Source organism: Eptesicus fuscus, chromosome 7 (assembly GCF_027574615.1).
Source record: "Eptesicus fuscus isolate TK198812 chromosome 7, DD_ASM_mEF_20220401, whole genome shotgun sequence".
Taxonomy (NCBI): Eukaryota; Metazoa; Chordata; class Mammalia; order Chiroptera; family Vespertilionidae; genus Eptesicus; species Eptesicus fuscus.
In genome coordinates this window covers 31,805,018-31,822,204 of record NC_072479.1, presented here as the reverse complement: position 1 = coordinate 31,822,204, position 17,187 = coordinate 31,805,018, and the positions used below count along the sequence as shown (strand labels likewise).

Sequence of the window (17,187 nt, the reverse complement as noted above, 5' to 3'; positions counted from 1 at the left end):
TTAACCTCTACTCCCCAGGCCCTAGCAACAACCATTCTACAATCTATTTCTATGATTTTGACTTTTTTAGATTCCCATATAAGTAATATCATGCAGTGTTTGTCTTTCTATGTCTGACTTAGTTCACTTAGCACAATGCTCTCAACATCTATCCATGTTTTTGCAAGTGTCAGGATTTCCTTCTTATCATGACTGAATAATATTCCATTGTATATTATGCTTTCATCCATTGGCACACACTTAAGTATTTTCTATATCTTGGCTATTGTAATTCTGCATTTTCAGATATCTCTTCTAGGTCCTGATTTCATTTTCTTTAAAAATATGCCCAGAAGTGAATTGCTGGGTCATATGATAGTTCTATTTTTACTTTTTTTGAGGACCCTCTATACTCCTCCATAGTGACTGTGCCAATTTTGTTGATGCTGCAACTTCACTGGAAACCTGAACTTCCAGAAAGACTTTCTCAACCAGGGGTATCTGTCTGACATTATTCTCTATGAGTTCCTGGATTGCAGTTACCAGGGACTGGAGCCATTGCAGAGTTCAAACTCGAACCCAGGTCAATATGTCTATTACCTGACACTCAGTTGAGTGAGACTCCTCCTGAGTCCCTTTACATATGGTGCTGGATTCCACAGTGCCCACAAAGGCACTTTTCCATGAAAAGATGTCAAATTGTAGTTGAGTGGAGAATAGGAGTGTGGGACTATTATTCAGCTCTGTTCCTGACATCATGTCCTATTTACCAAGATTTTAACTGAGTTGTTTTCTTATTCAGTTGTGAGAGTTTTTTATATATTTTGAATACAAGTCTTTTATTAGATTAGCGATTTGGAAATATTTTCTCTAATTGTCTGTCTTTTTATTTTCTTGACAGTGCCTTTTGAAGTATAAAAGTTTTAAACTTTGATAAAGTTCAATTTATTATTTTTCTCATGAATTATGTGCCATGTATCTCTGCCCAATTTAAGGTCTCAAAGATCTTATTCTTTTCTTCTAAGATGTATATAGTTTTGCTCTTGCATTTAGGTCTCTGGGCCATTTTGGGTTGATTTTTATGTATAGTGCATGGTAAAGACCTAAATTAATCTTTTGCATATGTGAATATCCATTCATCCCAGCATCATTTATTGAAAAGACTATCTTTTCTACATTGAACACTTTTGGTATAGTTGTTAAATCAATTGACCATAAATCTTAGAGTTTAGTTTTGTACTCTATTGTTTTCCATTGTTCTAGCCTTATGTCAATTTTTAAGCTATGTTAAGAATATGTTGTCTTTAGCCTTTATTGATCACTGCACTTTTAAATAAGTAGTGAAATCAGTAATTTAAGTTTTCCAACTTTGTTATTAATTTTCAACATTGTTTTGGCTATTTCGTTCTTTTTTGCTTTTATAAATTTTAGAATCACCTTCTCCCTTGCTAAAAAAGAGCCATCTGACATTTTGATAGGAATTGTGCTCAATCTATAGATCAATTAGTGCATATAGGCTATCTTAATAATTTTGAGTCTTCCAAAACATGAGCATGGACTATCTCTCCATCTGTTCAGAATATTTAATTTTTCTTCATAACATTTTGTTATTTTCAGTACATAAGCCTTGCATGCATTTTGTTAAATTTAGTCTTAATTATTTTACTATTTTTGGTGCTATTTTGGATGAAATTATTTTCTTAATTTCAATTTTTTTTAAAACATGCACTACCTGACTATTTAGTCAGGGCACTGACCTCTTTTCCCTTAGGCTGTCAAATAAAAAGTGACAACAGCCATTATTGATCACTCTTAGATACTATATAGAAACAATCAATATTTTTTATATGCACCTTTTATCCTGTGACCTTGCTGAATTAGTTTATTGGTTCTAGTAGTTTTGGGTGATTTTTTTTTTTCCTTCTTGTGAACATGGAAGCATTTTAAGAAAGGAAGCAGCATAGTCAAATTTGCATTTTAAATAGATAATTTTGCAGCTGCAAGAAGGATGTATTTGAAGGAGGAAGTGCTGGAGAAAGAAGATTATTTTTTAACACAGTTGAAACAGTTACTGATATCAGAATCCTAGCAGGAATATTTAACAAGACTAGGAGTCAATCAGAAAATGAATTAAGAAATATAATTGCTATTTTTTTTCACAGAAATTGACCTGTTTATCTTAAGAAAATTGCTGTAAGCTGTCTTTTGAATTAATTACATTCATTGTACTCATTAAAGCTTATAAACTTCTGCTTCTAGTAATGGCAGACTGTGCATGATGGACCATCTCTGTTTATTTAGAAAATCACAAATGTTAACTTTTTTATTCACTTATGACCTAATTCAAAAAGAAGGGTAGAGAAGAATTAAGAGTTTAGAATAGGGGGAAAGTTCAGTCTCAGGCATTAATATCTGTTTTTTCCCTAGTTTTATTGGGGCTAACTCAGTATATTTGGCAAGTTCATTAGTCTAGAGCAGGAATTTTCAACCAGTGTACCAAATTTTTTAAAACATGCACTACCTGACTACTTAGTCAGGGCACTGACCTTTTTCTCTTAGGCTATCAAATAAAAAGTGACAACAGCCAACACAATAGCCATCTGGTGTGAATGAATCAAAATTAAACCTATTTTTTTTTTGTCAGATCTGCAAAAAATATATTTTTGATCCCTTGTCATCTCATTTATATGGTTATTTTTGTATGTGTTTCAGTCATTTGATTTGTAAAATTGTTATTGGAAGTCATTTTAGTTTGAGGATTACATTATCTTCTTCCAGAGGGAATATCTATTTGTCCTGGCCATGTGTCTGAGAAAATAGCAATCCTCAATCACTTCTGTCCAAACAATTCCTGGGAAGATCTATCATCCAGGGATTATTTCTTCTAGACTTCAGAGTCTCAGCTCCAAATGAGGAGAATTTGCCCAAAACACACCATTTTTCTACAAGAAAAGATCCTAATAGATATGTTTCTTCTAACTCTATCAATGTCAACTCCCAGAAATTATTTTATATAGATTGAATATAGTTTATGGGACCATATTCTAGTCCTATATAATAAAAGCCCAGCAACCGAACGGCAGAACGACCAGAACAACCGGTCGACTAGTCAACCAGTCGCTATGACGCGCACTGACCACCAGAGAGCAGATGCTCAATGCAGGAGCTGCCCCCTGTTGGTCAGTGCACTCCCACAGTGGGTGTGGCATTCCCACAGCAGGCCACGCCCTTCCAACAGTGCATGAATCCCATGCACCATGCTTCTAGTGACAGTATATGAGGCAACTGGCTATTAGACTTTTTAAATGACATTTTATGCACATTGTTAAATAATATTTCTCATATATAAAATTAACAAAGATAAAATAATCTTGGTAATATTTGAAAGTGATTTTTCTCCTTTATCTTAGAAATAGATCACTAGGTAAGACCTTCATCATGAAAAACTTTCAAATAACAAGTATTATTTTTTAAGATTGGTCCATTAAAAATCCTATCTAATAAAAGAGTAATATGCAAATTGACTGTCACTCCAACACACAAGATGGCCGCTCCCATGTGGTCAAAGATGGCCGCCCCCATGTGGATGTAAGATGGCTGCCACAAGATGGCTGGCAGGAGAGGGCAGTTGTGGGAGATCAGGCCAGCAGGGGAGGGTAGTTGGGAGGGACCAGGCCTGCAAGGGAGGGCAGTTGGGGGTGATCAGGCCTGCAGGGGAGGGCAGTTAAGGGTGACTAGGCCGGCAGAGGAGGGCAGTTGGGGGGAACCAGACCTTCAGGGGAGGACAGTTAGGGGTGACCAGGCCTGCAGGGGAGGGCAGTTGGGGGCAACCAGGCTGGCAGGGGAGCAGTTAGGCATTGATCAGGCTGGCAGGGGAGTGGTTAGGGGGTGATCAGGCTGGCAGGCAGAAGTGGTTAGGGGCAATCAGGCAGGCAGGCAGGCAGGTGAGCAGTTGGGAGCCAGCAGTGCTGGATTGTGAGAGGGATGTCCCAGATTGGAGAGGGTGAGGCTGGGCTGAGGGACACACACACACACACCCATGCATGAATTTTGTGCACTGGGCCTCTAGTATATAATAAGTCACCAAAATATGTAACTTCTAAACTCTCACAAGTATTGATAAGATTTTGAACCAATCCTACCTTATAATAGAGAAACATGCAAATTGACCGCACCTTCGCTACGCCCACAGCCAATCAGAGCGAACAAGATGGCGGTTAATTTGCATATGCAGGCGCTGAGCGGCCCGGGGCCAGGAAACATCCTCCAGACCCAGGCCGCTCCTAGCCTGTAGGCCCGTGCTTAGGTCCTGAGTGGCAGGGGTCCCAGAACGCCCCCTGGCCACTCAGAGCCTATGAGTGTAGGTGCCAAACAACCTGGCGGGCTATAGCGATGCAGTGGCTTGCAAAGGCTCCTGCACAAAGCTGTGGTTTGGGGCCACACCCCCAGCCAGGCACCCAGGACCGGGGGCTGCCGCTGGACTCTGGGGTGTGCCGAGACCCTGGCGGCCACTGCTGTGTGCTGCCCGGGGTCCCTGCAAGCCCCGAGCCTGAGGCCCATGGTCAGGCTGGCTGCTGGCCTCCCCAATCTGCTTGCAAAGGCTCCTGCACAAAGCGGTGGTTTGGGGCCACGCCCCCAGCCAGGCGCCCAGGACCAGGGGCTGCTGCTGGCCTCCTGGGTTTGCTGAGACCCTGGCGGCCACCACTGCATGCTGCCCAGGGTCCCTGCAAGCCTCGAGCCTGGGGCACATGGTGGGGCTGGCTGCTGGCCTTGGGGCATTTGGAGATGGGGATGTTCCCACCCCGCCCCAGAGGCTTTCCAAGCTCCAGCACCAAGTGGCAGATTGTGTCCATGCCCCAAGCCTAGCGCCCTCCACAGGGGGATGGCTGCTGGCCTCTGGGGTGTGCGGAGACCCCGGCAGCTACCACCAGGTGGCAGGGACACAACCCAGGGGCTGCATGAGCTGCAGAGGATACACCTTTTTAAAAATTTTTTTATTGATTTTTTTTTTTTTACAGAGAAGAGGGGAGAGGGATAGACAGTCAGAAATATCAATGAGACAGAAACATCCATTAGCTGCCTCCTGCACACTCCCCACTGGGGATATGCCTCCAACCAAGGTACATGCCTTTAACAGGAATCAAACCTGGGACCCTTCAGTCTGCAGGCCCACAGTCTATCCACTGAGCCAAACCATTTTGAGAGTAAATACCTTTTCTGACAACTCATTGGCTAAGCTCCCTGTAGGCCACCAATTGCAGTGTTCTTGGTAATTTGGGTTATAAGAATCCAAGAAGGTAATCTAGGGTTTTTCCACCACACTCTTGAAGGAAAAAATGAATGTCCCTTGAGGGGTCCCAGATTGGAGAGACTGCAGGCTGGGCTGAGGGACAACACCCCCCGCTACCCGCCCCCTCCCCGCTGTGCACGAATTTCGTGCACCGGGCCTCTAGTATACTACATAATTGAAGCAGATTACACAGCAAGTGGGCATTTAAAAAAAAGAATCATAGGTCAGAATAATCAAGAAAATTAGTTTACTGTAGAATAATGTAGTATCAAATTCTAGTCACATCCATTCTTAAACAATTTCTTCTAATTAGCATCAAAATTAACATGGGTTTTTAGGAATACTTCAAAAATAAATGAATCATCTATATGCTAATATTAAGTATAAGAAATCACTCTGTGAAATTCTGTGGAAAACAGGTTAGACACTCATCTAGTGGCCATTTTCCTGTTGATATCATTCCTTCTGAGAGAAAGAGAAAGAGAGCAAGTAAAAAAATCAATGATTACAACAAACTGATTCAAAAATTAAAAAACAACCAAAACATTATTTTACTTTTGTCCTTCTATAAAATGAAAGTCAGACATAGCTATCAAATAGTGTTAGTAGTATTATAACATCACAAAATGATCATATCATTTATTTTTTTTAAATCACTCCTTAGTAAAAAAAAAAAAAAAGATTGGAATTTAAATTTTAAAAGACTTGGATCTATATCCTTTATGCATATTTTCAAAGCAAGTAATTTACATCCTGATCTTCTTTGATCTGATTTATAAAATATTCAAAATGCCTCCACCTCTTGATATAAAACCCACTTCATTCTAGCAGGGGCTTTGAGGTGCAATATTAACACCATCCTTTTTATACTATGACTTTAGTATAGTATAAAGCTCTATAAGTTGTATTTGTTTTTTTGTTTTATCCAGATATTTAATATATCCTAATTATTCAGACTATATGACTTCCCAATTAAGCACAGAGGAAATATCATGAAATATGTTCAACATGCAAAAGAATTATTTTTATTTTCATTTTATTATTTAGTATTTTTGAACAACAATCAAATGCCAGATACTGTTATAGGTAGAAAATACAGCTGTAAACCATTGGAAAAGAATCCCCTGGCTTCACAGAACAGAATCTAGTAGAGGGAGAAAGAGTTAATAAACAGGACAAAGAAATATAATATACACTGTGTTGGATGGTTGTGTGCTTTGGAGTGAAAGCTGAGAATAGGGATTGGAGTAATTAAGTAGGGGCTATTACAATTTTAAATAGGGTGATCAGGCCTAGTCTCACTGAGGAGGTGATAGCTGAGTAAAGCCTTGATTGACTTGAGAAAGCAAGTCAAATGGCAGGAGGACAACTTTCCCAGGCGTAGGAAATAGCGAGTACAAAATCCCTAAGGCAACTGCCTGAAATGTTGAACAGCAAGAACACCTGGGTGGTTGGATAGGGTGAGTGAGCTAGCAAATTGCAGATGAGATCAGACAGATAAAAAGAAGGGGACAGATGTGAGACCTCGGCCAGTTTAAAACTTGGGCTTGTACTTTGAGATGGGCAGGCATTTCAGAGATTTGAGCAGATATAAAACAAACATGACTTACCTTTTATCAAAATCAGAATATCACTTGCTATTCCTGGTGAGGTACAAGGACCCAAGCAAGGAGACTATTTAGAAAAATCCTGTCTAATCCCCAGGTCTGAGATGAAGACTAATTAGGATCAAGTTGTAGAGGTGATTATAGTGATTCAGTTCTACATATACTTTTGAAGATAAAATGGAGAGACTTAACTGCTAGACTAAATATAGAATGTGAACAAAATAAGACACTATGGTTCTGGCCTAGGCCAATGGAAAATTGGCATTGCTATTAATTGACATGCGGAAGACTAAATGAAGATCATGAACTCAGTTTTGGACATGTTAAATTTCTGATTTGGCAATATGAGTTTGTACATCAAGGAAAATGTCTACGTGAGAAATATACATTTGCATCATCAACATTTAGCTGATGTGTAAAGCCAGGAAATGAAAGAGATCATTAATGGTGTCAGTCGAGACTTGAGAAAAGGTACAGGAACTAAACCCTGGAGGATGAGGCATAACTAATAATAAAGACTGGTGAGTGAGCAATGAAGTAGGAGAAAAACCAGACAAGTGAGATGCCCTAGAGCCTAATGAAAATGTTTACAGAAGGGAGAAATCTACTATACATATTGATAAACAGAATGAAGGCAGAGAATTGATCATTTCATTTAGCAATATGGAGGTTACAGATAATGTTCACAAGAGCAGTTAGATAAAGTTGATTGAATGAATACCTAACTGAAATGGATTCAAGAGAAATTATTAAAAAATAAGTGAACATAATTTAAAAAATACTTTTGTAGCTGTACTGGAAAAGAAAAAAGCAGTGGTAGCTTGGTAGGGCAGGGTCATTAATAGATTTCTTAAATGGGATAAATATAAGACTATTTAATGCTCTTGACTATAATCCATTAGAGATAGAAACATTGATGATGTAGAAAACAGAGAGGAATGTTTTATCCTGGATAGCAAGAGAGGATGAGATCTAGAACACTTGAAAGGTAGCTGGCCTTTTCTATGAACATGGACAGTTCATAACAGTATTTAATCAGGATGATTCCATGTTTAAAACACTACTATGTGTTCCCATTGCTCTGAGGATAAAGTTGGGCTCCTTGCCTGACCGGTGTGGCTCAGTGGTTGAGGATCAACCTATGAACCAGGAGGTCACAGTTCTATCCCTGGTCAGGACACATGCTGGGGTTTTAGGCTTGATTCCCAGTATGGGGTGTTCAGGAGGCAGCTGATCAATGATTCTTTCTCATCATTGATGTTTCTATCTCTCTCTCCCTCTCGCTTCCTCTCTGAAATCAATAAAAATATATATATATATATATGCTCAAAATTATATATATATATGTATATATATAATTAATGACCCTCCTTCTGGGGTATATTTGTGGCTTTCCCAAGTAGAAATGGTTCTTCCCCAGTTTTACTTGCCTTGCTCTCAGTCTCTTCTCTGGTATCAATCACCCAATCCTCACTTATTGTTCACTATTTAGGTACCTGGGCTTCTAACAAGGTACTTACTCTGTAGGTTTACAAAAAAATAATCCTAAACAAGCTCCTCCCCCTTTTTACATACATTTTTATTGATTTCAGAGATTTCAGAGAGAGGAAGGAAGAGGGTGAAAGATAAGCATTGATGAGACAGAATATCAATTGGCTGCCTCCTGCATGCCTCCTACTGGGGATTGAGCCCACAACTGGGCATGTGCCCTGACCAGGAATGGAATAGGCAGTCTCTTGCTGCATGGGACGATACTCAACCAACTAAGCTGAACCAACTGGGCCAAGCTCTGCTTTTGAGGGTCCCATTGGCTCTTCAAAAAATCACCAACTTTTGTATTGACATTGGAGTTCTTACAACTTGCCTGATATATGACTCTTTAATCTACCAAAGAGGCAGGATATCTCAAGCTACATCTGACTTCAGACATTATATCCTTCATCTCCATCTCGAAGGAAACAAACATCAAGCTCTCTGAATGTTTTCCCTGAAGACCTTCTTACTTAGTTAAGTTGAACAGGAACCACTCAGCCCTCATACATGGAGTGGTAGATTATACACAGCAAAGCAACAGCTCTCCAAGAAAACCCCATCCCTTTGAGCTTTATCACCTCAAACTTTAGAATCTTAAAATGGAGTTTGAGCTAATGCTGGACTTATTAGTAGGACGATATCTTAGCAAGCCCTGCAAGTAAAGTCTTATACCTCACTTATTTAGCCTCCTCTCAACAGAAAGAAAGACTTCCATTGTAATATGTGGATACTTAAATGAAACATGGCCTGGCATTGTGGGAGAGTTCAGAGATGTTAGCTATTGCTGTTATTCATCTTATTTAACATTTAAAGAGTGGTTAGATGAGGAGTTACACATATGAAAAAATCAAAATGATTTAAAAACCAAGACAGTTTGGTGTCATAAAAATCAAAAGAGTAGGTGTTTTGTTTTGTTGAGAAGGGAATAATCCCATTGTCAAATTTTATGGTGAATTTTAATAAAACAAAACAACCTCATTCATTAATTGGTTAATGGAGACTTAATTTTGAGCAGTGAGTTAGAGGGAAAGCCACACTGCATTTGCTCAAAGAGTAAATGGAAGGTGAGGACAGACAAGTTGGGAAATAAGTTTATATGAAAAGAAAAGTTAGATTGGGGGACAGTATTTTGTTTTTTATTTTATTATTAGTGTTATGCTTGTCATCATTTTACTTTTAAGGAATAGATTTTAATGTTATCCCAAAAGCCAGAGCCAGTTGTGTGTGTGTGTGTGTGTGTGTGTGTGTGTGTGTGAGAGTGAGTGAGAGAGAGAGAGAGAGAGAGAGAGAGAGAGAGAGAGAGAGAGAGAGAGAGAAGGGGAAGCTGAAGATACCAGAGACAGAAAAAAATAATAATAATTGGAGGAGATGAGAAGGAGGGATCAAGGATTTAGAGTGAAGTATTAGTCTTAAGCAGGAAAGGCAATGCTTAAGATTAGAGAATATAGTAAATAAAGACAATTATGGGTATAAATAAGTGTATAGTGGTATGTGAGAAAAGAATGTATATTGAAGGACAATATACCTAGTAGCCTAGAAAAGGAATGATTATGAAGAATTAAGGACATTAGAATTTCAAGATAAAATAATTGATAGCATTGCTTGGCACAAAGATGCAAGGGGCATGGAGAAAGAAAGAGGATTGATAGATTTAAAAAACAGCATCCATTGACAGCATACAGAAATGAAGTTTTAGAAGAATAGTGATAATAGAAGTCTTATTATAAAGGTTAAAGAAAGAGATAGGAATAATGAAAAATAAAAGCTTCAAGTGAATACCATTTCAGTTGCTGGGCGGGAAAATAGCCAACTGGTAGAAATAGCCATCAAGAAAATAGAATGACTACAGTAAGAGGTAGTAAAAAATGCAGCATCTTTCTCTGACAGGAGCAAGGGATAAAATTGGCCTATTGCTTAGTGTGGTGGCATTAGGTTTACCTGAAAAGCGAGAAACTCAAACCAGATTTTATCTTCTCAGCACAATAGGAAAGAATGTTGTTTGACTTAATCAAGAAACACATAAGAATGGTCTTTGAAGAAGTGGAGAATTTGGGAAAACTATTTAGAAGAGTGTAGTTAAGATTAAAAAAAAAAACCACACTAAAAAAAAAAAACACCATTATTTTTTATAAATAATGAAAGGACTTGCAAAATTTGATAAAGATTTTGGACAGTAAGGATTTTAGTGCTTTCACTGTGTGCCAGTGTTCATTATTACCCAGTAAAATTGTGCAGTTAAGGTTGGCTAATAATGATGATAACACCTATGGTAATAATAACAGCATCGATAGTGGCTTTTAACATTTATTGAGCATGTACTATCTATGAGGCATTGAATTGGTCATTTGATATGTTCCAGCTCATTTATTTCTCATAATGATCCTAAAGGCAGGTTCTATCATTATTTGAATTAACTACTTTGACCAAAGTTACTGAGCTAGTAACTAGCAAGCCAAAACGATGCCTAGGTAGTGTGCCTCCAGAATAAAAGTAACTTCTGTCATTCTCAGCATGTTTTCCTTAAATATTTTGCATTTTAAAATGTCAAAATATAAACTGGAGATTATTATGCTAAGTGAAATAAACCAGTCAGAGAAAGACAAATACCATATGATCTCACTTATATGTGGGATCTAAGGAACAAAATAAACTGTTGAACAAAATAGAACCAGAGGCATGGATGCATAGAACAGATTGACAGCTATCAGAAGGAAGGGGATTAGGGGAGTGGATGAAGGAAGGTGAAAGAATTAGCCAAAGAACATATATGCATAAACCATAGACACAGACTACAGTGCAGTGATGGCCAGAGGGAAGAGGGAGTGGGGGTTGGGTAGAGGTGGGCAAAGGGGGAAATGGCGACATCTGTAATTAGTGTCAACATTAAATATAAAGTTAAAAAATAAATATATATTTCATGTGAAAATAAAAACATATCTCTCTTCTCCACAAGTAGCCTCTTTTAATTTAATTCCTCTTCAGAGAACATATGAGTACATCCCAGTTTATGAAAAATACCTCCTGACATTTTATAATGTTCAGGGTTTCTGAAGCACATACACACAGCTCTTTTCAAGCACTCCTGAGAGAAGATATCATCCCTTCTTCCATTTAAGGAAACAGAGTTTCAGAGAAGTCAAGCTATGTACCAGTGGTTCCTCAGCTAGTATGTGGAAGGACTCCAATTCAAATTAAAATCTTCCGCCTGGCCTGCATGGCTCAGTAGTTTATCATTGACATATGAACCAGGGGGTCATGGTTCGATTCCCAGTCAGGGCACATGCCTGGGTTGTGGGCTTGATCCCCAGTGAGGGGCGTGCAGGAGGCAGCTGATCAATGATTCTCTCTCATCATTGATGTTCCTATCTCTCTCTCCCTCTCCTTTCCTCTCTGAAAGCAATAAAATATATTTTAAATAAATAAATAAATAAATAAATAAATAAATAAATAAATAATCAAATCTTCCAACTCAAGTCCAACGCCTTGGCCATTCAGTTCATTACTAGTTCTTGTTTCTTTTTTCTCCTCAATATTCTTTCTATATGTATTATTTCTATTATATTCAAGGTTCATAATTCTATTTTAAATTCCTACATTTCACCAAAACTGACACATTACCATGATAATGTTTCCCTAACATAATGATTACCTAAGTAACTCTTTTAGCATAGATTACATAGCATTATTTTAGCAATAGATGAATTGCACTTATGGTCCCTGCTTCATCCCTTCCTGTAGTTTTTCCATGTAATTTTGTATTGCTTTCCACTTGGTCTCTGGTCTAGGCCAAGTGATATTAGCAAAATATACCCAAGAAGAAGCTTACAGAGCACTTGATTGTTTCTGCTTTGCTCATACTCCTTTGCCATGACCATGAATAATCTGGCCTATTGCAGAATTAAATGCATGCATAGAGCTGAGTGACCCCAGTTGGTCTAGCTAAGGCCATCTATATCAGACAATGGCCAGTATAACTAACCACGCCAGCCTTTAGCTAACCAGTGGCATAAGTGAGCACAGCCAAGGTCAACCAATCCAAGTCAAGATCACCTGAATTTCATAAACCAGTATTTTTGCAAGACACTGAGCTTTTGTGTTGTTTGTCACACCGCATTATTTTAGCAAGATAGCTAATACATGAATAGTATGCAATCTATCCTAATTCAAACATCAGAATAATATTTCTTTATTATTACCTTATAATATCACCAGTTCATTCATAATTTTACTAATTATCCTATAGACAAACTCCTGTTTTTAGCTGTCACCACATATATGAACAGGCTACACTCCTCCACTCCTCCACTGCCACTATAAAAAATTTCATTCCTACCCTACAACCCTTCAATAACAAATCTGTTGTTATTCTCCTTATTTAATTCCTAGTCTAATAAGCATATTAGTAACTAACAAATATTTATCCTGATTTCAAAAAATGTTAGACTGTTTATTTTATCAATATTCCTAGCAAGTTGTTCTAATGCCCAATGACATACATATGTAGATATTAGTTTATCTTTTGGCATTCTGGATAAAACAAATACAATCTTTTTTTATATAATGTTTTACAAATTAATTAATTTTTACTTACATTACTATTTACATTCTTTTCTTTAATCATCATAAACTATCATTTGAGGTATTTGTATTAACCACTTTTTGTAGTATGGAAATCTTAAGTCCTGACTCAAATTATGATGTATGGTAGAGTCACAATACCAACCAAATCTTCCCATTTCAAATGTATTGCTCTTTCCACATGAAACCATATACATTTAGTTCTAGTTTTACCTTGAAAGAACTTACTACTGTTACTCTACTGGTTGAGAGGGTTGTAGATGATTGACATATGTCCCTGCTCTCAAGGAGTCTACAATCTAGCCACCTAATCAGATATCTTAATGACAATATGGTAAATAATAAGGGTAAGGAACACAGAGGAAATATACTTGGGCATTCAGAGAAGGCTTCTGGGAAGATATAAAGACTAGGCTGGGATGAGAAGTGAGTCAAAGATATTGAGGAGGAACACTATAGTCCAGCTGCAGAAAATACAAAGAGATTTGAGAATTATTTAAGAGATTTAAAACAGTATGGCCCAAAGAGCACTAAATTCAGAGATGAGGGAGAAGACTTCATCTATGAGGATTCTCAGGTGTCTGGGTGAGGAATTCAAGCAGATTAGGTTGAGGAATGGGAGACAGATGATGACTGAGTTTGAGGCACATTGAATCTGAGGTTCTGTGGAACATGTAAATGGATCTGTGTGAGGTAAAAAATTGAGTGTGTAGTTTAGAAACATCAGGCCTGGAGATGTGGAATAATTTTAAATTATGAGTAGTATTTAAACACATTTATACCCACTCATATAGTGAAGAACTAATCACTGATGCATTGTTCATAAAAGAATGATGAGAGAAAGTAACTAAAGCAAAGCACCAAGTCATCAATACCTAAAAGTATTAGATAGGCAATTTTTACAATGATGTGTCATAAAGTTTGACTCTGCTTTGGATTTTCTCCCATATTTGCTAAAATAATTTTCACTTGATGTATTTATAGTAATTTTCAATTTTACAGGCTTTATTTCTGCCTTAAAACTCACATTTATGGTAATCATTTTCTCCATCAAGATAAATGTCAAATGCAGTGCCACCAAACAGTGCAGGTACATTGCTTACAAAATATTGAAAAAGATTCAAAGATAGCAATTAAAGAATACTCTTCTATTACTTATAGAAAACCTACAGCCCTTAAGGTACAGAGAAGGTAATTGAAATGACAGGACTATCACTTAAGAACCTGTGGATTACTAGGAATATTTGATATTTATAATTGTAAACTACAAAACAATATTAAAGAAATGTGTCAAAGTATTTGTAGAACAGATTGAAACTATGTGCATCTAAATGTACAGGTTCATAATGCCTAGTATATAATTCCCAAACCTATACACTCTATAAACTGATATTTTGTTGTAAGTTGCAACCTTGATTGGTGGCAAAACCAAGCCTGTACTAACATGAGATATTTATAGTTTTTATTTTTTCCATACAATAGAAATATTCATAGAATTATCTTCAGATATGTAAATGTATATTTATGGGATTCTATCCAGAATCCATCTGTAGGAGTATTCCATAATATTTATTACATATATACAAAACACTAAGGAAAATTCTGAATTCTAAAACACCTGGCCCCAAAGTGTTTGGATAAGAGATTGACTAAAATTAAAAACTTGAAATTTTAGGTCATGTTATAAACCAGATATTCAACACAACCGAATTTCTAGAATTAAAATTTTTCATTCTTGTACCTTTAGGAATAGATTTATCTATACAATATTATTATGTATGAAAACATTTCCAGTTTTACTTCTTTTCCCCAAAATATATATTGTTCTAGTACTTTCTATTTTTAGCATCCTTATGAAATAATCACTTATTTTTGTAAAGATAGAGAAAAAAATTTCAAAAGCCTAAATTATTCTTAAAATCACTTTGATAGAGTTAGGATCCAAATCAACACCATCAGGCTTGAATAAAATATGAAAAGATAAATATAGGAGGGATACATGCATATTCATACACTTAGGACCAAAGAGTCAACTTCCAAGAGGAGTAGGGAAAATGGGAAAATGGGAACACAGGTAACATTTATGCAACTCAGTTATAAGTTGACTACTGTCCCAGGACATACTGAAAGTATGCTGAAGCTGCTCCCAAATATAATACAGTCCTATGCTTCTTATAATGAAACACTCTATCCAGAAGGAGAAATTGTCCCAGTCTATGCTTGTCACAGAAGATAATGATTATGTTTGGTTCAGGGACCACCCTTTAACAGCAGCATTGACCAACTCAAATAATCCTAGTGAGGAGTAAACATGATGTGATCACTCTAGAAATTACCTTGTGACGAACAATTGCAAAGACTGAAATGTCTAGCTTTAAGAATAAAATTATTGATGAAGTTTTTGAAATGAATCAACTCATCCTGTGTAATTAGACACACCAGTGTACCTACAGGTGAGAGTTACTGGAAATATAATTGTATCTCAAAGCAAGACAAGCTGACTGAAAATGAAAAGTCTAGGACAGGTGTTATCCATATAGAGTTATGGGGTTACCTAATGGGGTGTGAAAAGGTTCTAGGTGGTTCTTTATATTCTGATAGTGATCAGTACCTCAACACCACAGTGCAAGTTAATAATACAGCTGGGTTTAGAATTTCATCAACTTTCATTGTATACATTTTAATATTTATGAAAGCATAATATTTACAAGATATAATTTCACAGAGAGAAGTAAACTCTTCAACATTAGCTATATTGTACATAAAGCAGAGGACCAATTTTTTGTATATTATACAAAAATATAGTATATATTGGAAGTGATTATTAAAAATCTCGTTCATTTTCTATGCTTTTTTTCCATACCTCAAATAAATACAAGTATGCTACTCTTAAATAAGAAAATTAATTTTCATTACTAACTTTGTATATAAATAATCTGGAAATCCTTAAAATTTTATATTTTTTATAAAATGATATTCTTGACAAAAATATTCTAAAAAATAACTCATCTAACAATTTTAAGTTTGTGAGAATAAGTGCTGAACTTTTGCCTTTTTTTCTAATTTCCAGAATAGTTTATTAAAAGAAACTGGTTGAAATGTTTTTGAGTGGAGGAGGCAATACATCAATAACTCCCAGAATTTTTAAGCAGGTATTAGGCATTTTTAAAGAAATATTCCTAACACTGTCTAAATAAAAATAATTAAACAGTAGTTTTCCAAACGATTATCCCTTCCAAAGATAGAACACACAACTGAAAGCGGAAAGTACATACTTCCAAATGTCATGATTGTGTTTAAAAAACAAGGAAGAGAAATCAACTGTTCCCATATTCTGATGATCAACAGGTGATTTTCTGCCCCCATAAAACATACAGATTAAGTTAAAAAAGAAAAAAGAAAAAGACCAGATAGAAACTCATGCTTCACACTTCCCATCACCAACATACCACAATTTTCCTTGAGGCAAGGTTTTATGTGAATTAATATCTATTCCTAATTTTTTTTTCTCACCAAAACATACATACCATATATTATAAAGGGAAATGTAATTATAAGAATGGAAATAAAACAAAGCTTACTTAAGTCTTATCATATTTTCAATTGCAGTTGGAAGGACAAATGCTACCAGGAAGCATACCTGTGGCAGGGCTGAGTTGAGCTGTCTCTGGAGCGAATCTCTGTCGTAGATGACATCCTGCAGTCTTTGCTGGGCAAGGGAAAGACTTTCTTGGGTCTCGCGTAGGGTGTCTAGAAGACGGTCCCTTTCATCAAGCATATTCACCATCAGCTGCTCAAAATGGGAGTCTGAGTCCGAGCCACTGCTTTGGGACCCCCTCTGGCTCATTGGGGTGTCCTCATTAATCGTGGGCATCACTTCACACATCATTGCTTAAAGAAAGTAAAGGGGAGGGAAGTCTTAGTAAAGAAATGTTTTCCAATAATGCTGCCCAGTCCTCAACCCAGCAAATGCTTTGCAGCTTCTTAGCCTAATTGTCTCTTTTTCCCTTATTCCAAGCAAACTAAATATTTTTATCTCAAAGAAAAGTGATTTTTTTTCATGATTTATTCCACCTAATTCAATTTATAGTAACATGTCACTACATTTGTTAATTGATCACCTTTCTTCCCCTATAAATTTACAAATCCCTTATTGCTAATACCTTCATGTTATCTTTATTTGTTATATATTGTTAACAA

The 17,187-nt window shown here is 36.7% G+C and overlaps 1 protein-coding gene across 3 annotated transcripts in view; it reads right to left on the bottom strand.

The window, feature by feature from the left end:
- PPFIA2 (PTPRF interacting protein alpha 2) overlaps nucleotides 1–16,876 on the bottom strand; it is a 476,100-nt gene extending 459,224 nt beyond the window's left edge. For all 3 annotated transcript variants that reach the window (XM_008143799.3, XM_008143801.3, XM_054718820.1), the window contains exon 1: nucleotides 16,628–16,876. In XM_008143799.3, coding sequence (XP_008142021.1) covers nucleotides 16,628–16,876 — 249 coding nt within the window. The remainder of the gene's footprint in view (nucleotides 1–16,627) is intronic.
- Nucleotides 16,877–17,187: the final 311 nt, after the last annotated feature.